Source organism: Sturnus vulgaris, chromosome 5 (genome assembly GCF_052056855.1).
Source record: "Sturnus vulgaris isolate bStuVul1 chromosome 5, bStuVul1.hap1, whole genome shotgun sequence".
Classification (NCBI taxonomy): Eukaryota; Metazoa; Chordata; class Aves; order Passeriformes; family Sturnidae; genus Sturnus; species Sturnus vulgaris.
Genome location: NC_142247.1, coordinates 68,704,977 through 68,726,793, shown reverse-complemented (window position 1 = coordinate 68,726,793; position 21,817 = coordinate 68,704,977). Strand labels below are relative to the sequence as shown.

General features: G+C 38.7%; 1 protein-coding gene across 1 annotated transcript in view; it reads right to left on the bottom strand.

Moving 5' to 3' along the window:
* The window catches only part of UPF2 (UPF2 regulator of nonsense mediated mRNA decay), a 52,456-nt gene extending 31,039 nt beyond the window's left edge, over positions 1-21,417 (bottom strand). The window contains exons 1-9 of the mRNA XM_014883102.2: positions 21,278-21,417; positions 16,124-16,497; positions 13,731-14,510; positions 9,777-9,937; positions 8,593-8,790; positions 7,259-7,408; positions 6,762-6,865; positions 6,356-6,441; positions 1,000-1,108 (exon numbers count right to left, since the gene is read on the bottom strand). Coding sequence (XP_014738588.2) covers positions 1,000-1,108; positions 6,356-6,441; positions 6,762-6,865; positions 7,259-7,408; positions 8,593-8,790; positions 9,777-9,937; positions 13,731-14,510; positions 16,124-16,479 — 1,944 coding nt within the window. The 5' untranslated portion in view covers positions 16,480-16,497; positions 21,278-21,417. The remainder of the gene's footprint in view (positions 1-999; positions 1,109-6,355; positions 6,442-6,761; positions 6,866-7,258; positions 7,409-8,592; positions 8,791-9,776; positions 9,938-13,730; positions 14,511-16,123; positions 16,498-21,277) is intronic.
* Positions 21,418-21,817: the final 400 nt, after the last annotated feature.

Below are 21,817 nucleotides of genomic sequence, written 5' to 3'. Positions count from 1 at the left end.
ATGACCTTGTTTCTTCAGAAGATTTTCAATTCTTTTCCCCATCTCCCCATTCCCCAAAACAATTAATTCCTCTAACATACCTACAGCCATAGTTCCTCCTCCTTTACCACAGTGAAGTAGTGATAAAGTATTTTAGATTCTGTTTTCAGAATCAGTAAGAAGTCTCTACGTGATTAGGGCCACATGTGCTGTCCTCAAGGAAATATTAAATATTGATGACTTGAAAAAGTCAGATTTAGTAATGTGCAGACTTTTAAAATTACTAACATTTAGCATAAATTTAGGAACAAAACACAAATACATGTCTATGTCTAAACATAATCTGCAAAATAGAAAATTGTATTTCCCCAACAGAAAGAGGTTTTTCTGAGAAAGTTAACATAGTTAAGATTCATGTAACTCTGAGCAATTTATACACATCTTTAATGTCAGTATGAGGGGAAAAAAAAAGAAATCTGTGCCACAAAACTCAGAAAATGGTGAAGGAGTCATCACTGTGCACCATTACAAGTTTGATTACAACACTTAAAAGAAAGGGAAGGAAATAACACTGAAAAATACATTTGTGTGGAAAACTTTGATGGATGAAAATTCTAAAATCTAATTTGAATGAAATACTATATGATAATAGTGATCACTACAATAGTAGCCTTGGAGTGGGAAATGTTAGAATAGGTCAGGTCTCATTTTAAAACCAAGTTATTAATTTACAGAAAACTCTTAACACAGATGGAGCAGAGTTTCTAATTTTTGTAACTTCAGTTCATTTATAGAAATATATAAACATCTATGGAAAGTTGCAAAACCCTTCTCTTTTACAAGGACTTAGTTCACAAAAATTTCTTTTTTTTTTTTTGAGAACTGCTGAGCTGACAGAAAAATAATCACTGAGTTTTAGAAGTAGTATCTACACAACACAAAATGGGATTTTACCACAAAGGACAACTTATGAGATTGGTTAATCTGGTTTTAGTAAAAAACTAAATAATCAAAACATACATGGAATCTGAAATCCCCTTTCAGCATGGAACAGAGATCCTCTGCTACATCAGACATACAGGGATGCAATGTGGCAACCAGTCTTGCATAAAATGGTAGCAAATCCAATCTGCAAACAAAGGCGAGGATAAAATTTAGACAATTTATAGACAAAAATGCATTTATGTGTAAAAATATGGGTACCATTTTACTTGTGAAAAGAGTCAATGCACTGACAGAACTACATAAATGCAATTTTTTGGGCCTACTTCAGAATGTAATATCATTTAAAAACAATACAGGAAAGTAAACCACCCTATCTTGTTGGAATACTTCATAATTATTTTCCTTTTTAACTTTTTAACTCCCGCCATAGGATTCAAATGCTGAATATCATCAAACACAGAATTTGACCTACAAAAAATTACCAGAGAGAAGATTCAGATCCATCTCAACATGAGAAAAAAGGTTCTTACAGACAAGGCCATGGGTTATGGCAAGGTATTAATATTTTTTCTGAAAAGCAGTAGATATAACCAGGAAGGTAGAGAATATCTTTACTTGTAAGGTGGGAAACTTCTAAATTAATGTATTATATGTATATGAATGTATATGAATTTGTTTTATTACATAAAACAAAGCTGAGCAGATGTGATGTGGCCACCCTTTTCCCAAAAACTCTTCTAGCACTCCCACAAATGGTAATATTTCCAAGTTTTCTATAGAATTTCCTTATTTCCTCTCGTGTCTTAATTACATGCCTTCACACCCATTTCCTTTGCATATTTATGCAAACCAGCTGTGTATATATCAGTTTTAAATGCAGAGAAACTAACTGCACTCCGAGGCCTCATAATATCATTTAACAAGCTGAAGGAAGTATTTTCAGTCTATTTTCAGAATGTTAAGTTAATGCAGTAAACAGATGAACTCTAGAACAAGCCAAAGTAAGTGGAGAGGAACATCCTAAATTTGCATGCTTCTAGTGAGAAATTGCCTGTAAGGGAAAAATGCATCTTGAGTTTACACTTTATGAAGGATTAAGGTTTTCCCTGCTTAGGAAAGGAAAAGAAAAAATATGCTGACACAAAAAATCCAACAGCACAGTTCATACACAGAGCTTGTCCTGGCACAAAGCATCAAGACAAAAACCCCAAACAAAGCCATCACAACTGCCTCCTTTCTTCTTTCTGTTTCTATGTCACTGGAGCCCATTTCCAAGACATTTAATACTCACTTACAGAAAAAAAGACAATTATGTATTTAAATTGTGGGTTAGAAGCATCAGAATATACCCCCCCAAAATAGCATATCAGGCAACCTCCTGATAACACACAAGACTCCTGGTGAAACATTGTGGTTACCTCAGTTACCTATTTAACAGTTTTTATCTCTTTTGTTAATCAATAACTGAAGCAGTATTTACATTTTTCAAGCTGGTTGGAACACACAGTCAAGGCTGACTACCCACAGCAAATTACTACCATGTTATTAAGCATTTAGTCATTAACTTTGAGAGAAGTGAAAGTCTCACTACTTCACACTCACCCACAAAAGCTGAACTAAGAGAGGACTGTGGTTGAACTAAGAGGGTGCATTTAACTGAGGGGATTTCTGTTTGACAATTCTTTTAAGACAAATACCAGAAAGTTTTATTCTGGTGTCAACAAGTACCTGCCTGTTGAGAGCTAATAATTTCATCTCTGTAAGCTGAGTATACCTGGGAGAAAATTAAAGTCTTAGAGCACATTGTTGTTATTCTGTTGCAGGACACAAAAGGTTTCTTCATGGGGAAGGATACTAAGACTGGGTGTTTTTAAATAGGTGAAATATAATAAGGAAAAGCCTTGGGTTAATTATGCTGAAACTGGCAATCAGAGATTGAGTTAGTTCCCTCTCAGGGGAGACAAAAATTCATGTTCAGCAGTGGAGACATTCCAGTATCAGTGGCACCATCTACTGGTACATGCACTGCTTTGTTCTCTCCAAAAGCATTTCCTTCTCTTGAGAAGGGGGAATAACTTAACTAAACCCCCACAAAACCCACAGTATTGCTTGCTCTTCCTGCTCTTCGATTACAAAGCAAAATCTGGCATCAGAGATGAGTCAGTCACTCTCTGAAGTCCACGTTAAGCACACTGAATATTCACCACCACAGTAAAAAGCACCACCTCTGACCATTGTCATTTAGACCACATACCATGGACTGAAATCTTGTCATTGTGGATCTCGGCTCACATGGGCTACATGTCAGTAAAATATCTAAGAGCCCATCTTTTTTCCTACCATTTCAAATGTCAGTTTATTTTCAAAAGCCCAAACAAACAAAACCAATCATAAACCAACTTAGAGGAAAACTTTTCTCCAAGTCATAATTGCAATCTCTCTAAAATGGATGCATCCAAGATTTTATGCCCTGGAAGAATGAAGGGGGCATTTTGTACATTTCCTCATTTCTGTGACTCTACAAGACAGCTTAAAGAATGAAGCAATGGAGCCAGAACTCCTGCCTCACAAGTATAATCATAATGGATAAAAGCAGTGCATTCACAGGGCCTGAACAGGTACTAAGTGCCACCCACACTGCTCAGTGGGAACAGAAGGATGATGTGGAATTGGAATGTTACCAGGGAAGCACTTTTGGCTTTTATTTTTTAGTCAGGACATAAAACTCCTTGATCTCAAGCACATCCCTCAATTTTATCCTCAACTGAAACAGGCCACTGAAACACTGATGAGTCAAGTTCAACTGAACAAAAAGGACCTTGGTACAGAGAAGTCTCAGGATGAAAAGCTTACAGTAAATACACTGGAGGCTTGCAGCTTCTGAGTTAAAATGTGCACAACTATTTTAACACTTAAGAAGCAGTTAACTTCTGAATTAAGAACAACCAATAATAACACTAAAAACCTCCACATGAACAACTGATCTCTTACTGCAGGTAAACCTGCAACTTCACAGAACACCATAGATAGGAACATCAAAAAATATCATAAGCCACGACAGCCCCTATATACTGCTCAGCATTTATGCAGCATTGTGTAAAATTTAAAGCCTAAGAAAAGATTTCAGACTTCTCATATTGAAGTAAAAGAAAATTTACAAAATTGCAGTATTCTGGTGAATCTAAATCATTCTGCATACAGGAAGATAATTCAGTTAGACAGCAAAGAACCACACAAAAGTCCTAAAATTGTGAGCAGTATAGGTTAAATCACAGTCTGCAGTTCTGGATTAAAAGCTTAATATTTAGCTTTAAATCAATCCTCCAATGCTAATGTGAAAGCCACTTGTACACTGGCATTGAAAAATCTCTTTAAAAGGCCTTCTGTTCTGTTGGGTTTGAGGTTCAAATCACAGCTGAAAATGTAAATGTGATCCATTCATCAGTATTCAACAGAGCAGGGCAATGATGTATTCTAACACTGATTTACAGTGAGTTGAGGAAGAAATGGCCTTTTTTGTCAAATTAAGTTTTCTGTCCAGAAGAATACTGATTTGTCCCAATCTATCCAACCCTAGTGGTAGCACGAAAGCTACTGGCAACACTACATAATGACTTTGATTTCACAGTGTCTGTTTTATATCTCAAACAAAAAAAACAGTTTTACACTTTCTTGATGAAACTGTTGTGCCTGCACATCTCCTAAAAGTGATCTCAGAAAAAAAGAGAACTTATTCTGTCATTGAAATACCTCATTATGGCTGGAAATAAAGCAGCTAAACTTAAACATCAAACTGATATGCTTGGACTAAATGCTTTTGGAAAACATACTACTTTATCTCCATCCTTAAGGACACCACTCTGAAACTTTCAGGAAAAAACCTTCCTCAAAAACATTAGCATAACAAGCACTCTTCTCCCACAGTATCCCAGAGACATTGCAAAAATTCCTGGGTTAGTAAAAACAAGTATGGAACAACAATAATGGAAGGTAAAACCACATCATTATGGTTAAGTGATATACAAAACAAAATCATTGTTAATGCACAGTACACAAAGCCTCAAAGCAGTGTGTTACAGAATATATAGAATTTTATACATCAGAGAGGATTATGATGTTGACTTGAAGACACACAGCAGAACTGCTCTTTTACCAACCACAGCAATACAGTTTACTTAAATATTGGATAGGTTGCCCTTTCAAATTGTCTGTATCTATGGGCAGTTGTCTGCATCTATCTTCAGCTGGGATTTACATTCCAACTGCTTGTGTTCAGAACAAGCAGCTCAGTCAACATCCTCTTTCTCCAGCTGAGTAGCCCAGAGATGGGGTCACCGATGCAGGCACATAAACAACTGAACTTAAGATCCTAACAGAATCAAGATGGTTTGAGTATTTCTTAGTCAAGTAGGTCCCAAAGCAGACAGCAGGAAAAGGAATTAAAAAAGAATTGTACATCAAATGTTAATACTTCTTTATATTAGGAACCATTCATATTTATAATCAAAGACCAACAGTGAGAGATCAGCTGAACCATTCATTTCAGTGTTAGTTCCAGCTACTGGAGACCAGAACCATTACAAATGTAGTAGCTCCTTGAGGCTATCCCCACCACTTATCCTGCTCTGTTGTGGTCTATGAAAAAAGTTAGTATTTTAAAAATTATTATTACTTTTAATACAAACCTGTAGGGCAACAGAATTAGCACTGGGAAGATGACAAAACAATGGCAATGAGGAAACTATGTATGCTTCTAGGAATTTCTTAACTCTGTTCATAGTACAGCCTGATCACAGACACATTTTTTCACAGTACAATATATCAGGAATTTAACTTTTGCTTTCATGCCACCTATGAAGTCACACTGCTGAATTTATAAGCCTTATCATGCTGTTCCTATTTGAAAGTACCTCCTTTTGCTGTGCACATCTACAAGTTCCTTCAGATCACTGTCACCTAGCACAATTCAGCAGATTATGCAAAGAGAATAAAGGATTTTCAAAGAGATTCCAAGAGTTAATAATCAATTTCAGCAATCTGGAACCTACAGCACCAGGAAACAATACAGGGCAGTGGTACAAACATTACCGTATGGTCATAGACCAGCCAAAAAGCCACTTCCATTTTACAAGCACTGAAAGTTCTCTATCATGGCAGAGCTGAAGACAAAAGTCTAAGTGCTCCTGCTGATTTACATTGCTGTACATGTTCTAAGCTGTGAAAAAGAAATTCTTCTCACATTGTGTTTTGATGCATTTCATAATTACCAGCAGGCTGGATGATTGATTCTAAATATTTCTTTGGTGCTACAGCATAAGTCACTCCAAAAGTGCACATCAGGAATAAACAAATAAATAAGTTAAAAAATACATGCACATGCTAAATTAAATAATAAATGGGTGGATCCAGCTTGGTCCCCTTCTGTTCTTACCTTTGTCTAGGAACTATGAAAAGTGCTCGTACCAGTTTTCTTCTGTTGGCTTTTGTATTCATATTCATGCAAAAATCCATCGCTGCCTATAAAGAGGAAAGTTAATGCAATGCTTCACTTTAATGCACTGGGTTTTCAAGAAAGCAACAGAAAATGGTGTTTGAACATTGCTTTTACAGAGCTATACCCACTAAATGCAGCTGTTTTAAACATAACCATAAAGAAAAATCTTCAGTTTTGGCTAGAACTGGCATAGTTAGAAAACATGTCCACTGAGGGGAATACAGACTGATTAAAAATTAATTCAGCTACTGTCAGACTCCAAAGCTTGAAATCTTTATCTCCTATCTATCTGATCTAGCATTACGACTTTTAAGAGTGTAAAAAACTGAAACTATGACCATACCTTGTCTATGAGGTCTCTGTTGACACAATTTGGAAGCTGCTGAAGAAAAGCATCTACTATGAGTTTTAAATGAGATCCAGTACTGGCTTCTTCATCCTCTTGTTCTAACAGAGGCAAATAAAAAAACAGCAGACATCTTTAAACTATGAAATATAATAACTTATGAACATATTCCCCAAACAATACATTTGTAATGTTTAGTTGTTAAGTATTCATTCCTCTTTGTAGTCACTTTTCAGGCAACTGCCTTTATATCTGCTTACTTTTAAAAGCTGTGTGAAGGAATGGCTAACTTTCACTACATAAACATCTTTAAAATAATTTTCACTTGTATCTGAATGACTTGATACAAAAACATTTATCACAATCCTAAAAGTTTCTAGCTACTAGTTTAATAAATAAATACCCTGAATGCACTCTACAAATCCACAAACTAAAACAATCAAGTTAAAAAAACAACCAAATCATTAAGAATTCTTAAAACCAATTCTTTTTACCTTGCTCATCAAGAAGCTTCTTTGTAAGATCTTCTGCCTCATCTCCACAGTCCAACTCCAGTGCATCATCATTAATATCCAGGTTCTCCAGCTCCAATTCCAGATCCTCATTCCCAGCTGCTTCCTTATTATCTTTGGCATCTTTTGAATCTATTTACAAGTTATGTAGAAATACCAAATAAATACTAATAAATTGTTAAATATACAAATCATATTAGAATACAGAAAGATGAATGCTGCTAAACCTACAACTCTTTAGTGTCTTAATGGAAAATCTTTTACACAGATGAAGAAAAAAAAGGAAAAAGCAGAACAGGAGGAAGTTGATGAAATAATATGCTATATAAAAAGTCAAAAAAACATTATTAGTTTCCTTGAACATAGTATCTGAATCTGATAAAGATTCAGAAAAGAATAGTTAATATTTCTCTTGGACCACAATACTGATCTAACACTGAGCATTTTTACAAGAGATTATAGTTAATTTAAAAAAATAAATTTCAAGGCAGATAACCTTATTAAAATTCTAAAATTTTTCAAAGCCGAGTGTGACAACTTCTGAACAGTGCACACATCATATGGAAATACAGACTCAAAAATGTCACATGTTTAGAATCACAGACAAAATTAATCTGAAATGGACTTTGGTGATCTCTCAAGTTCAACCTTTTGGTCAAAGTGGATGAACACTATTCACACCAGATTTCTCAGGTATATTTCCAGTTGTTTTAAAATGGTAAAACAGAGATTCCAGTCTCCCCGGGCAAGCTGCTCCAATATCTAAAGATCCTTACAGGGAAATGTCAGAATTCTCCAAACATGCACCTTCTGTTACACTTTGAGCCAGGGATGAGAACTTTTTATCCCACTGCACCTGAAGTCTGCACACACCTGGCTGTGAACTGAGAGCTGTGTTAGAACTGAGGAACCACCCAGGCCTTCAAATCTAGTGAAAATTTATGCTGACAAAGTCATCTACTATTAATAATTTAATAAGAAAATAACAGTGGAAAAACCCCCAAACACGAAAATCTGCAAAAAACAGAAAACTCTTCTCATTTCTCACAGAAAAGTTGGTATTTACTCACACTGGTTAACCTACAATTACTTGGAATTTACAATTCTAACAATATTAAAATGCATTTAGTTTTTTTCCTTCCTTAATAACCAGATATAATCCCTACCCCACTTAGTTTATTCCCTAAAAATTCATCCAAAGTGGTGTACTGTTCTGATTACCACAAATTATTTCATTAAAGACTCATTACTTATATCAAGTTTGTTTATCTGTTGGACAAGATATGCTGAAGAAAACAGGCACCTAAGCATCCTACCTCTTGATTCATCTTTGCTGGAATCCTTGCTCTGGGAATATTTTTCATTATCTTTAAATAAAATTGCTGGCACAAAAGCCTTCAAGTCAATGAGATTCTCATAGAAGTTTCTAGCATCTTCATCTTCCCAGATACCCCCCTCCAGGTCATATTCTCCAGGTTTTCCTGGTGTGAAAATATCAATACCAGGTCCATGTTCTGCAAAAACAGTGAAATCATAAGAAAGTTATTTACATAAATTTACAACCTTCTATGGGGAGGCAGCTTAGAGATTAACAGTCTTTTAGCAAAGTGTTAAACTATTTATTCCTACCCCTGTTTTCATCTAAGTATTTCAACGCATACTTGAAAGTGTTCAATCTATTAAACATCAAGAAATTATCTTAAAATCATAAATTTCATTTTGATTGAAAATACAGAATCACAGGAAGTCAAATTAAGAAAAACTAAGCAACACATTATGTGGTATCAGAAAGTTATAACACACTTTACTAACATTAGCATTAAAAGTAATCACTTTGAGTATGACGAACTGTACCCCACTGAGTTTTCAGAATGAAGTTTAAAAAGAATAATTAAATATTTAGAGGCAATCAAGAAACACAGCTTTTTAAAGTTTAAGATAATTTAAGGTAAAAGATACTCAAGGTTTCAACAACATCTCAACAAACCCCAAAGTTTAGATTTAGATGCATTGAAAGCTGCACGTCTGCTCAGGAGGCCAGACAGCCACACCTAGTGACTTATCTGGCTAAACAATATGTTCCTGCCCATAACAATATGGCCCAAAATAGACTTCAAATGTATTTTTTAACAGTATCAGATTTTAAAACTCTAACAGTTTTTAAATACTAAAAACTGCATAATATTAAAGAAAAGGATCAGGTTAAAAATGTTTTTAATTTTCCATTTATTACTCTATCCCCAGAAAAAAACCTAAAGAGATATTACTTAGGTTTCCATAACTACACAGAATATACAACAGTTATGGTTACATATTAGGTATAATTACTTTAATTAAAGAAAATAAATGTATTATTCATTAGCTGATATCCTCCAGGGGGAAAGGCTGAATGAAATGAAACCAGCAAAAAGAACACATTGGTAAGAGGGTTTGGTTAGTTTTTCCACCATATCTAAGCTGAGTCCCGAGCTCTGTTGACCTGCTTTAGAACCTGGCTTACCCTCAGGCGTTGGCTTCTCTTGGGGGAGGTCAGGCATGTTCTCATCCAAAAGATCAGCCAGAGACTGAGAATTTGCCAACAGCTTCTGATATGACATTGCAAATTCCTCATATTGCTTGTGTCGATCTTCACTCAGCTCTCCCTTGGAGTGGAGAATCCGTCTACAAAAACCAAACTTACAGTAAGAACACCTTTTTCCTTAAAATACATTTGAGCTATGCTGAACCATTAGGAATTTCTTTGAGCAAAGCTAACCTACCCTCTTTGAGGGAACTGTAACAATTTTAATTTAGACTGCAATAGCAGACATTTAAATGACACTATTCTTTTTCCAAACTACACTGAATTTCCAAGTTTGATCCCACTGAGGACAGTACAGTCACAGAATCTCCAGCTTCCATGTCCAAAGAGAAAGGCCCACTTACTCTTTGCCAAAATTAGGCTGTAATAGTCCTAAAAAGACTTACATAGTAAAATAAAATATTCAACTTTATCAACAAGCTAGCTAAAAGTTGCTTTGCAACTCTAACAATCCATTTCCATATAGTTTAAATGATTACATGAGCTATTATCACCAGGAGGGTCAAAAAATTTTCAAGCAGTCCAGTGACTTTCCAACAAACCAAGTTATTTCAAGGCTACTGGTCCAAATTATGAGCAGTTACATTTGTTTCTTCAGCTGCTCTTTATTTTCTTTTACAAAACTACTTGTTTCAAATAATAATTTTTAAAATCGAAATCTGTTGTCAAAAGTAACTTGCGTTTGAAGGAACCTAATCACTGCTTACAAGTGCTGGAACCACTGACCAGACAGCTGAGATGGAAGCATCAGAAGTCTGAAAAAAGGTGCAAATGCCACAATTCCCAAAGCAGGTTGTATCATTACATTATCATCAGTAGGATTCCAATACCATTAGGCTTTTATTATGCAATAGGCAAAGAGTCACAGTCTTGCCAAATGACATAAGCATTTTGTGGCATAAGAATTCTGAAATAGTTAAGGCAATGTAAGTTGAGGGATATCAGTCTTCTTGTTCTAGGCTAATTGCAAAACAAAAGTCTTCTTTGTACACATTCACAGGGTGAGCAACAAAATCCCTTATCCCTGCTCAGAACCAGAAGTGGACACAGGTGTCTGGCTAGAGAGCAAGAAGCATTAATGCTGGCAAAACTTCTATTTCTCTGACAAAACGCACTTATTTAACATGTATTGCCTGCTCCTGCAGAGTACAGCAAAGAAAAATTAACAAATTAACTAACTACTGACTATTTGTGAAGTTCAGTTCAGTTTGAATTCAGGAAATACATTAAGTGTCAATTCATAGCTTTTCCATGGACACTGCTGTCCATTGCATACATACTTTAAACCAGCAGCTTTATCAACACGAGCATTGAAGCTCTCTGCTACTATTAAAAAACAAAAAAAGCAAAGTGGTGTAACAATAGTACGAGACTTTCAGTTCTCAATTTCAGTTCCAAGAAGACAAGTGTTAGCAAATTCAAAGAAACTAAAGCAAATGAAGCAAACTTTTAAAAGCACAGTTCACCTCTGAATACAATTACAAGGACAGCACACAGTACGTGTCTTACTTTATGTCTCTTCAAAGCACAAGGCAAGTTCAGCACGTCTTAAAAACATCCTTAATTTAGACAAAAGAAGTTTCTTCCATAGCTAACACATATTTTTGAAAAATCTCTCCAGAATTTGGAAATCAAGGTGTTTCCTTCCAACGACACAGCCTGAGAAGTTTTGTTGTGGCCTCAGCTGTGTAACCACACTACCACCAGGTTCTATGTTATGTCTATATTAAAGTCAAAGAGTAACTCAAGGAACTTTTTCCTACCTATCCACTTAACCAGCAATGCTTGAGTCTGCTTTAATTTTACCTAAATGATTCCACAGGTAACACAACACTAAAGCACTGTTAATTTAGCATAGTAATTTTCAATTAATTCAACCAAATTGTACAGCTTAAATTATTTCACAGTCATTCTCTTGACAGAGATAAATTGATGAGTTATTTACCTGAAAAAATACCATAACCTAAACATGTGATGCAGTTGATGCACAAAAGGAAACAGTTCACTCCCTATTCATTTCATTGATTATGGAATAACACAATGAATAAAAAATGGATCCAATTTTTAATACACAGAGAACTCCTTTAACCTATAGGATTACTGGTTTAAAAAAAAAAATCAAAACCAACCCAATCAAACAAAAACACCTCAAAAAAACCTGCCACCCACAATTAAAAAAAATCATTCCAAAACAAGTAAGGAATCAAATGCACAATCACTCTTCCAAAATCCACAGTTTAGGAAGATTTCTGTAATACTCATAGACTTCTTACTCAACAAATTTTTGTCTTGTCATCCTCATGCCTTGCACTTCCATAGCAAGCAAATGCCACGAATTTGTTACAGATGTTGTAAACAAGTAAAATCTGGTAGGAAAGTTTTGTGATGTCTTACTTAACAAAACTTATTCCTCAACATTTATTAAGGAGTTAAACACCTTAAAGTTCAGAGAGAGAAATAAGAGAGTTCTCTTATTCCACTGATAAATGATAGCTCTTCACATTCCTTCCCCAAAACAAAGCTTTGCACCCAAGTTCACAGGGATAATTCAGATGACAAGGTGCTCAGAGGTCCCTCATGTGCCCTTGTCTGATCTACTCAAAGCAGGCTCAGTGATAAGGTCAGACCAGGCTGCTCAGGCCCTGTCCAGTCATTTTTATCCAGCTGTACAAAGGAATATTAATGTGTATTTCTCTCTCCCAGATAATTCACATTCTTTCTGCTTCTTGGTTTCTTAACATATTTGATACCTCTCAGAAACTTTTTTCACTGTTTTCTATCATACAGACTTTGTAACATCCACTCACTGAAACACCAGCCAGAACCAATGACAGTTGTGAAAGTAGAAAGGTTCATATTAATTCACTTTGAAAAAATTACACCTAAGTCACTAATGCACTTTGAACTAGTAAGGTACTTGTAGAAATAACAGTACCTCAAAAGTCAGTTTATGATCCTGTGAAATTCAACACTTGGCTGAGACCAGATAGGACTGCAGCACAAAACTCATCAGCACACTGGATTCTTGGTTTGGAAACATAAAAATTTAATGCATTCCAAGCATACATTTGGCTCTGGATGGATGTCCAATCTTCCAGACAAAATATGTGCCTATACACAGTAGCATGTTCACTTCTATCTAACTGGAATGCTTCCAGAAGAAATTAAGAAAGACTGTTCTAAGAATGGCATTTGGGTTTAGGCTGGCTCCAATAATGAGAATTCAGAATGGTTTAAAGCCAATAATTATTAAACAATGTGAACATGGCAAAAATAAAATTATTCAGATCTCAAGGTCTGCATACTCATACCCTGGAAAATTAGTACTACATATAAATATTCAGGAGGACTTTTATCAAAGTCTATTTGTTGCTCTCCAACAATTTAATACATTTATTTAATATATATTTGTCCACCTTGGAATGTAGCAGATATCTTCTTAATTTAACCTATGTTTTCCTTCATCTTAGTACACCAAAAAAAGTAAACAAGCCAAAGCAATTGTGGCATATGCTTCGTTAGATACATGTGGGTGGAAAAGGGAGACATCAGATTGTGCCAACTGGAAAAGGACAGTACCAGCTGGGAAAGCAGCATTGCTCTCATGCTGATAAAGGAAACAGCACCAGAGTAAAGAGAATTACAGCTAAAGGTCAACCTCCCTTTCCTTTAAAAGATATTCAAAGAGTCTGTCTTGTCTCTGCTTTTTAAGTATTCAGAACAAATTTAGAACTTTTTTTTAGAAACACTGCAGAACACACTTATTTTCTACACACTGCTAACAGACTTTTTTCTACATACTGCAGCAAATCTAGGCATTTAATAAAGAAACTAATTTTAAGTCATAAGTAAAAAGCAACTTTCAATTGTCACCTGTTTTGTCTTTCAATATTTTGTAGCTCCCTGTGGTCCCTTTTCAGGTGTTTGGTCAAAGATGTAAAGTATTCCTTCAACAAATTCTGGAAGGGCTGTTGTTTCTCTGGGCTAATTATCTCACTAGGAGGAAAGCTCAAGTTAAACTTCTCTGCAACAGTTTTTACTTTCCTTGGTACCAAACCAGCAATGTCATCTCCACAGTGCCGACAAAAGCTGATAACCACAGAAACATGAGTGTGGGACTCTCGATCAGCGTTAATAATATTTTTAAGTTGCTCATAGATTAAAGACAAACCTTCCTTGTCAGTGAAAATCCCAACTATTGTCAATTCTGCAATGAAACGCAAATCAGTTCTTAACTTGGTAATGTTGGAAGTCTTCTCTTCTTTCCTTGCTTCAAAATGTTTCTTCCAAGCCTGAAGTAATGAAGGAGCAAAATCAGCATATCGCTGGTGAAAGAGGGAACACAAGTGCACAGCGCAGTTCACGTCTGATATTTTCAGTTTTGCCTCCACAATAGAAGCTACTGCTTCTGCAATGTATTTGCTTAAATTCAGGCTATTAAAGTCATGGGACAAGGAGTCCCTTTGTTGCTCTGTAATGGTTTTTAGCTTCTTAACAAAAGCTGTGTTCTTCTTCAGACTGGAGTCCAGTCTGCTGAAGAAGTTTTCCTCCGGACGACTGTCCGGTGCGTTCTGGTTTTTGCTGCGGAGCTCTTTTCTTGCCTGGTGCCGCTCCCAAGCCTCCTGATGGAGCTGATGTGCTTCCTCTTTCTCCCTGTGTGACACAAAAAGTAGTTATTTTGGTTATGGAGCCTTAACCTCAGGATATCAGTTCAAAGGAAAAAGGCTGGAAAATCTTTAGGAGTTCTAACACAATTTCACCTCTCTTCTTAAATATCTACCAAGCTAATCCTAGAAAGCTAAAGCATCTGCTTCAGAAACTGTTTAAATTTTGTGTTGCAAAGGGCAAGTACTACTTGTTACAAAACAAAATTTCTCAAATATTTGTTGGGATTAATATGCTGAACATATTATTCCCAACAGACTTTGAAAATATAAACACGAAACTCCATTTACTACAGATGGAGATGAAGTTCTGACAGAGGAAGAGGAAACAGCCTTTCAACAGGTCACTGTACTACACTTTTATTGCCAGACTACTGAAAGTACACAGAAGATTTGGAATAGGTGAAATATATCTGTCCCACCTAGAATTTGGCAATGACATTGCCTCAGTCTTAAAAGTGAAATATTTCAGACCTCAGAATGGCCAGAACCTCAGCTTTACTGGTCTAAAGATGACACCTTCAACACCGTACTACCATTGGATAACACACTAAGAAACATCGTCTTGGTAATATGACATATTAAACTGCCAAGTTACATTCTGAGTTTGCCATCCAAGTATCTGTTTTCTAAATATTTAAAAGAAATGACAGTCATTTCTCACATCAGATTTGCTCCTGTTATGTACAGTCTGTAGGCCTGCTAAGAGTCTATATTCCCAATTTTTGGGCAATAACACTTCATCTTAAATGCATCTGTGCTTCTTTATTGTTCTGGTTTGGGCTGGGACAGAATTAATTTTCTTCAGAGTATCCTGTATGGTGCTGTGGTTTGGATTTGTGCTGGAATCAGTGCTGATAACATAGGGATGTTTTCACTATTGCTGGGATGGGCTTACACACAGTCAAGGCCTTTTCTGCTCCTCACCCCAGCAAGAAGGAGTCAGGGGCTGCACAAGGAGTTAGGAGGGAACACAGCCAGGACAGCTCACCCCAACTGACCCAAGGGATATCTCAGTCCATATGACATCATGGTCAATACGTAAATCTGGGAGAAGAAGGAAGGGGAGGAATGATAAGAGTGATGGTGTGTCTTCCCAAGTCACTGTTACATTTGACAGAGCCTTGCGGTCCTGGGGATTGCTGGGGAAGTGGGGAATGAATTCCTTGTTTTGGTTTGCTTGCCTGCACAGCTTCTGCTGTACCCATTGAACTGTCTTTATGTCAACTCATGAGATTTCTCGCTTTTATTCTTCTGATTCTCTTCCTCATCCTGTTGAGGGGAGGGCATGGCCGTGTGGGGCTGATGCCAGCTGGGGTTAAATCACAATATTTATTCAAACATAATTGTGCTCTCCATGGTCATCACATGCAGAACACTGTCAAACCCCCATAACAGAGACCAAAGCAACAGAAATTACAAGTGAAAGCTCAAAACCTCTTAGAAATCATAAAACACAATCAGACAGCCACATAAAGTTGCTAACACTACATGCAACTTCTTAAAAGTAACTCCAACACTTCACCTTTTGTAACTCTGACCACATTCCTGATAACAGAACTCCAGCATTTGGCACAATTAAACCTTTAAAAGATAACTTACTTCAGTTGAGCAGCTTCTTCTTCTTGTTTCTTTTTCTCTTCCTCCTCCTGTTTCTTCTTCTCCTCTTCTTCAAGTTTCTTTTTTTCTTCTTCTTCTTTCTTCTTCTGCTCCTCTTCTGCCTTTACTTTATCCTCTTCTTTTTTCTTCCTCTCCTTGTCTTCCTTCTTTCTTTTATCCTCTTCCATTTTTTTCTTTTTATCTTCAGGAACCTTTAAAGTCTCTCTCTTCATGCCAACCTTCACATCTTCTTTTGGCTTTTCCCTGGTGCTCACTGGTCGCCTTTCACTAAATTCTTTGTTATTTAACTGAGATTCTTTTTCTTCCATATTTGCTGACTTTTTGCGCTCAGCTGGCATTGTGTTACCCAGGCAAACCTGCAGAAGCACAGGAAAACAATTACTTTTAAATTGCTATTGATATTTTAGTCATTTTTCACAGCCTACCCATATTCACTTAACTCACAAACGTGTGACTCATCAGAATAAAGGTTTACGTTTTCTTGAACTACGGAATAGACCTGACAGGTAAAAATGAATCATTTTCTAAGCATGTTGTTCTGCAAAGTTGTCTTCAGCATGAACTGTGAAATAAAAGCATCTTGAAGATTCTACAACCCAAGGAATGCAATATCTTGAACATAAACAAGTCCACCTGAAAGAAAAACAATTCGAGACTGATGAAAACAAAGTATCTTCAACTTAAAAATAAGTACATGCTTGATACATCAGCATCTCACTGACCTTTCTACACATCTCCTAAGAATACTCCCCCTTCCACTACCACTACTTAGGCTCATAGGATAATGCAGGTTAGATGGGACCTCAAGTAATTCAACCTCCTGCTCAAAGCAGGGTCAGTAATGAGTTCAGACAAGACTGTTCCTCCAGTCTTGAAAAGCGTCAAGGAAAGAAACTGCACAACCTTCCCTGGCCAACTGTTCCAATGCTTGATTATCCTCACTGTGAAAAGACATCAGCTTGCTTCCCTCTTTCCTCACCCCCTTCCCAGATTCCCTCAGAATCTCCAGCACTCAGCACAAGCAGCAGCTGAAGAGCAAGCAATGCTGACTAAGTTGTACACACAAACCTCCCTGTCAGCAGAGCAAATGGAAATAATACCAGAAAGGCTGCAATTATCAAGACTTATCAAAGGCTACAATTTCTCTCTCCTTCTACTCAACCAACATTTTTGTAGGAGCTTTAGCCTCTGGGGTTTTCAGCCCTCTAAGCTTTGGTTTCATTTGGCTAAGGATACAAAAGATAACATATACTGAACACAAAAGGGTAAAATCACAGGACAATTTTGATTAGGAGGAAACTGCAATTAGCACCTAGTTCAGTCCAAGCAGATTCAAGCAGATCAGAGGCTTGGCTAAGGCTTTAGGATCTCCAGGAACAGAGAAGCAATGGTCCCTTCTGGGCACGCTGAGAAAAAGCTTTTCCTAATCCCAAACTGGAAATTGCCATGCCCCACACTGTGGTTTTTTCCATCCTATCCCTGCACAACTTTGAGGAGAAGTCAGCTTCATCTTCACTATGCTGTCCCATTTGATTGCTTAAGACAGCAATAAGATTTTCCCCTCTCTTCTTACATATCAAGAGCCCAGTTCTCTCTGTTTCTCTTCAGGTATGTCCTCCAGCCTCCCTGTGCTCTTGGTGATCTTCCAATAGACTTATTTCAGTGTGTCAATGCCCTTCTTGGGAACAGAGAACCCACACCTGGATGTGTTAAGTACCGAGCAGAGGGGGAAGACTCACCGTCTTCAGCCTTACAGTTAACTCCTGATACTACAGCCTAGAATGCAAGGGCATTCTGCTGACTCATGTCAGGGTCAGCTGGGCCAGGCAGGACCACAAGAGGCAATTGGAACCACCTAGGCTTTTACTTCAGGCGAAATTTATTTCTTAAAACCAAAAATAATTTTCACATATTTACAAGCTTCAAGTGCATGTATAGGTGGGACTGATAGGACACCATTGCAAGCAATGCCTTCTGAAGGGCCATCACTTCGTTTTAATTAGTAACACCAGTTTGATTCCCAATGGCCACCCCTACTTTTGCTTTCTAACATTTTCCTCTGGATGATGAAAACATGCTAGATTCACCAATTCCCTGCATCTACTCAGAATGGATAATGAGACACTTGCATTCCAATCTAATGCAGAGTGCTTCTGGTATTAACTATTTTGAAATATGTTTATAAGTAACACTTTACAATAAAGAAGATGTTTCTTAAAAAGCATTGCACATTCCCTCTGCCATCTCCCAAACAATAAAATGACAGATTCATATACAGTCTATCTCACCCAGATGAAACTCTGTATTTACAATATTTAAGGTGCTCCTCTGGGGCTTCTGAACAAAAAATGGTCTGCAAAGATTTACAGTATCAGTACTCACATCTGGGCACTGACAACTTACCAATGGGGAACCTATTCATGACTTGGCCTCTAGCAGCAACTGGCAACAGATCCAATGGAGAAATGTCTCTGACACTGATTTATGGAAATCAAATCAGCATTGCCTAAACAAGCAGTAGCACATTTGGCTCCCTAATGCATGTCTACAACCATGAAATTTCAGATCTCAAGAACTACTTGAACTCCAAGAAGATTGATCTTAAAACAGTATTATTATAAAATCAGCACTTAACTAAAGACGGAAGGTGTTGCCTATGTTTAAGGAAATGCTGGAACAACATGCCACAATTCCAATACTCTGAACAAAATATCCAGCTACACATGTAACTTTCAACAACATGGTCATTTACCACAATCATTATAGTACTTGAGCTCTTACTAAACTTAGGAACTCAGAATTCTGTTTTAAAGATGCAGCTGATGTTTGCTTGTATAAAAGCAAACCAGAGAAGATGGGAAAAAAAGAAAAGGGATGGAGCATAATTGGGCACATTACGGTTTTGACAACAAGATAGTATTATCCACTTTTTCCCAGTGAACACTGGAGTCCAAAAAAACCCCCAAATCTTGTTTTACAGTAGGTTTCTGTTCTGTATCCCAGAACAGGTATGCTGCAATACTTCTCAGTACCTGCTACGTGTACAGCTCCTTATCTCCCAAACCTTTCCGATGGTTCTGCCAGCTCGTTCGCGCCGACACCAAACGCCCGAGGGCAGGAGGAGGCGGTGCTGCCGCTGCCTCCAAGCTACACCCGGGCTGATCCAGCACGGAGCTACAGCCAGGCTGAGCTTTCAGCCAGCACACGGCCCCCGTGACAGGCAGAGTAGAGCTGGCCCACCAGCAACTTCCCCTAAAGTTGTGGGAAAAAGGGAAAACCGGAAACAGCCGGCACACCTGGGCCTCATTTCCATAAACATAAAGGAAACAAGGTGAAGATAGCACGGAAACATTAAGAGAAACTTCATTCTAGTTAATGTCTCACATTTACATAAATGTACTGATGAAAAGGCATAATAATGACATTAACTCCGTAAGTCAACAGACAGGACAAACCAGCACTCACACTGGAAAATTAGGAAGGACAGAGAAAACAGAGACAAGACGAACATCTCTGTGCCTTTGGACTCCTGGCAGCCCATTTCTGTAGTGACACTTACATGCTCTAACACGCCTTCTCAGTTTCAGCACCTAGACATACTATGTTTTTTAGAGGGAACTATTTCTCTTAATTTTTCAGTATTTGACAAACATTGGCTCATTTGTACCTAAGTCAATTTTTACTGTACTTAAGTTTCTTCTTTTTTTAAACAATAATCTTGGGATTTGAAAGAATGGGACTGGGTTCGTGATAATCTGAGCTCAGAGGCTTAAGAAATAGTCTTGAAATACAGAAGTAACATTTAAGAAAAAACATCTGTGGATTTACTCTTGAGGAAAACAGAGAATAATATAAGGTATTCGGCGTCATGAATTTACACACAATTCAGCATAAAAGAATAACATCAACACCTCAGCCCTCAAAGCAATCCTCTCAAGTCGGTAAAAAGTCTACTCTCAAAGCCTGCAGTAACATGATCCAGAATCCCCATGTTTGCAAACACAAGTATGAGGGAAGGAAATACAGTTCCATTAAACTAAACACAGTGACATTTTTTTAGTTTGTCCTGTCTGTTGACTTACGGAGTTCATGTCATTATTATGCCTTTTCATCAGTACATTCATGTAGAAGTTAAATGGATTACATAAACAGTCCTTTCTGCAGCTACTCTATTACAAAAAAATATATAGGAGATAACAAATGTAGTCAAGATGTGTACCTCTGACTGACTGAAAAATCTCAAAGGGGAACAAACTACTCCATCACTAGTTATCACACCACTAGAAGGTTGTAAGTTTCAAGAACTGAAATGCAATTAAGGTTCTCTTAATGCAAGGGAATATGCATAAGTAAAATACCCAGGTCAGTGAGAAGAAAATAAACTTAAAGGTTTTGGAAGATGAGACGCAGCACACAAGAGAAAAAAACCCGTAGTGAAGAGAGAGGAGTCCCCCACTCAGTGGCAGGGAAGGGTCACAGAATCACAGAATATCCTGACTTAGAAAGGACCCACAACGATCATCAAAGTCCAACTGCTGGCTCTGCACATGAGTCACACCATGCACCTGAGAGCACTGTCCAAACGCTTCTTAACTTCTGACAGGCTCGGTACTGTGCTCAATTCCCTGGGGAGCCTGTTCCAGTGCCCAGCCACCCTCTGGATGAAGAACCTTTGCATGATATCCAACCTAAGCCTCCCCTGACACAACTTCAGGCCACTGACACATCTTCTGGCCAGCCTGCCGAACAGCCGGGCACTTTTACTTTCGCTTCTGTATCTCTCGGGGAGAATGTTTTGCTGCGGGACTTGCATGAACGCGCTTTCCACCGTGAAACAGAGGCCTATAGACAAGGCACTAAGTATAAAAAAACTCCTTCGCTACCACCCCAGTCCCCGCTCGCAGTTCTTCCGCAGCCCAGGCCTTTTCCTGGATGGGACCAGCAGCTTCCGCTCCTCTCCCGGCCTCCCTCTCCCCGTGCTCTCAGGCACCGCCGCCCGAGCCTTCTCTACTCCGAGCCCTACGGCCCCTCCGCCCGCGGAGCGCCCCTCCCCGTGCCCCCCTCCTGCCGTCCCCGAGTCCCCTTCCTCACACACGCCCCGGCACCGCCCTCCCGTCCCGTCGGTGCCCGCGGTACCTGTGCCCGGTGCCGACATGGGCCCGCCCGGCGCCGCCGCCGCCACCGCCTCCTCCTCCGCCCCTCCGAGGCCCCCGAGCGCTTCTGCCCTCACGGCGACCGGGCCGCCGCCGCGCTGCCTGACCCACGGCGCCGCCCCGACCGGGCCCGCCGCGCCCGCCCCGCCACGCCCGGGCGCGAAGGGAGGAGCGGCGCCGCTTCACGGCGGCGGAGCCGCGGCTGCAGGCGGAGCGGAGCGGCGCTTCCCAACGGGCGGGGGTTAGGCAGCGCGCAGGGCAGCCCCGCGCGGGGTCCTGGCGACGGACGGGTTACCGGGAGCGCGGAGGCGGAAGGGGAAGAGGAACGGGAACGGGAATGAGAATGGGGATGGAAGAGGAAAAGGGTTCGGCCCCGCGTCCCTCACAGCGGCGGGGAAGGGCGAAATAGCCTCTGAATGTCGCTGCCTTGGTGGCCCCAACGCACGACTCGGCTTGTGGCCCCGCGTGACGTCACTGCAGTGACGTGTCTGTGCCCGCCGGGCGTCACGGCAGCCGTCATGTC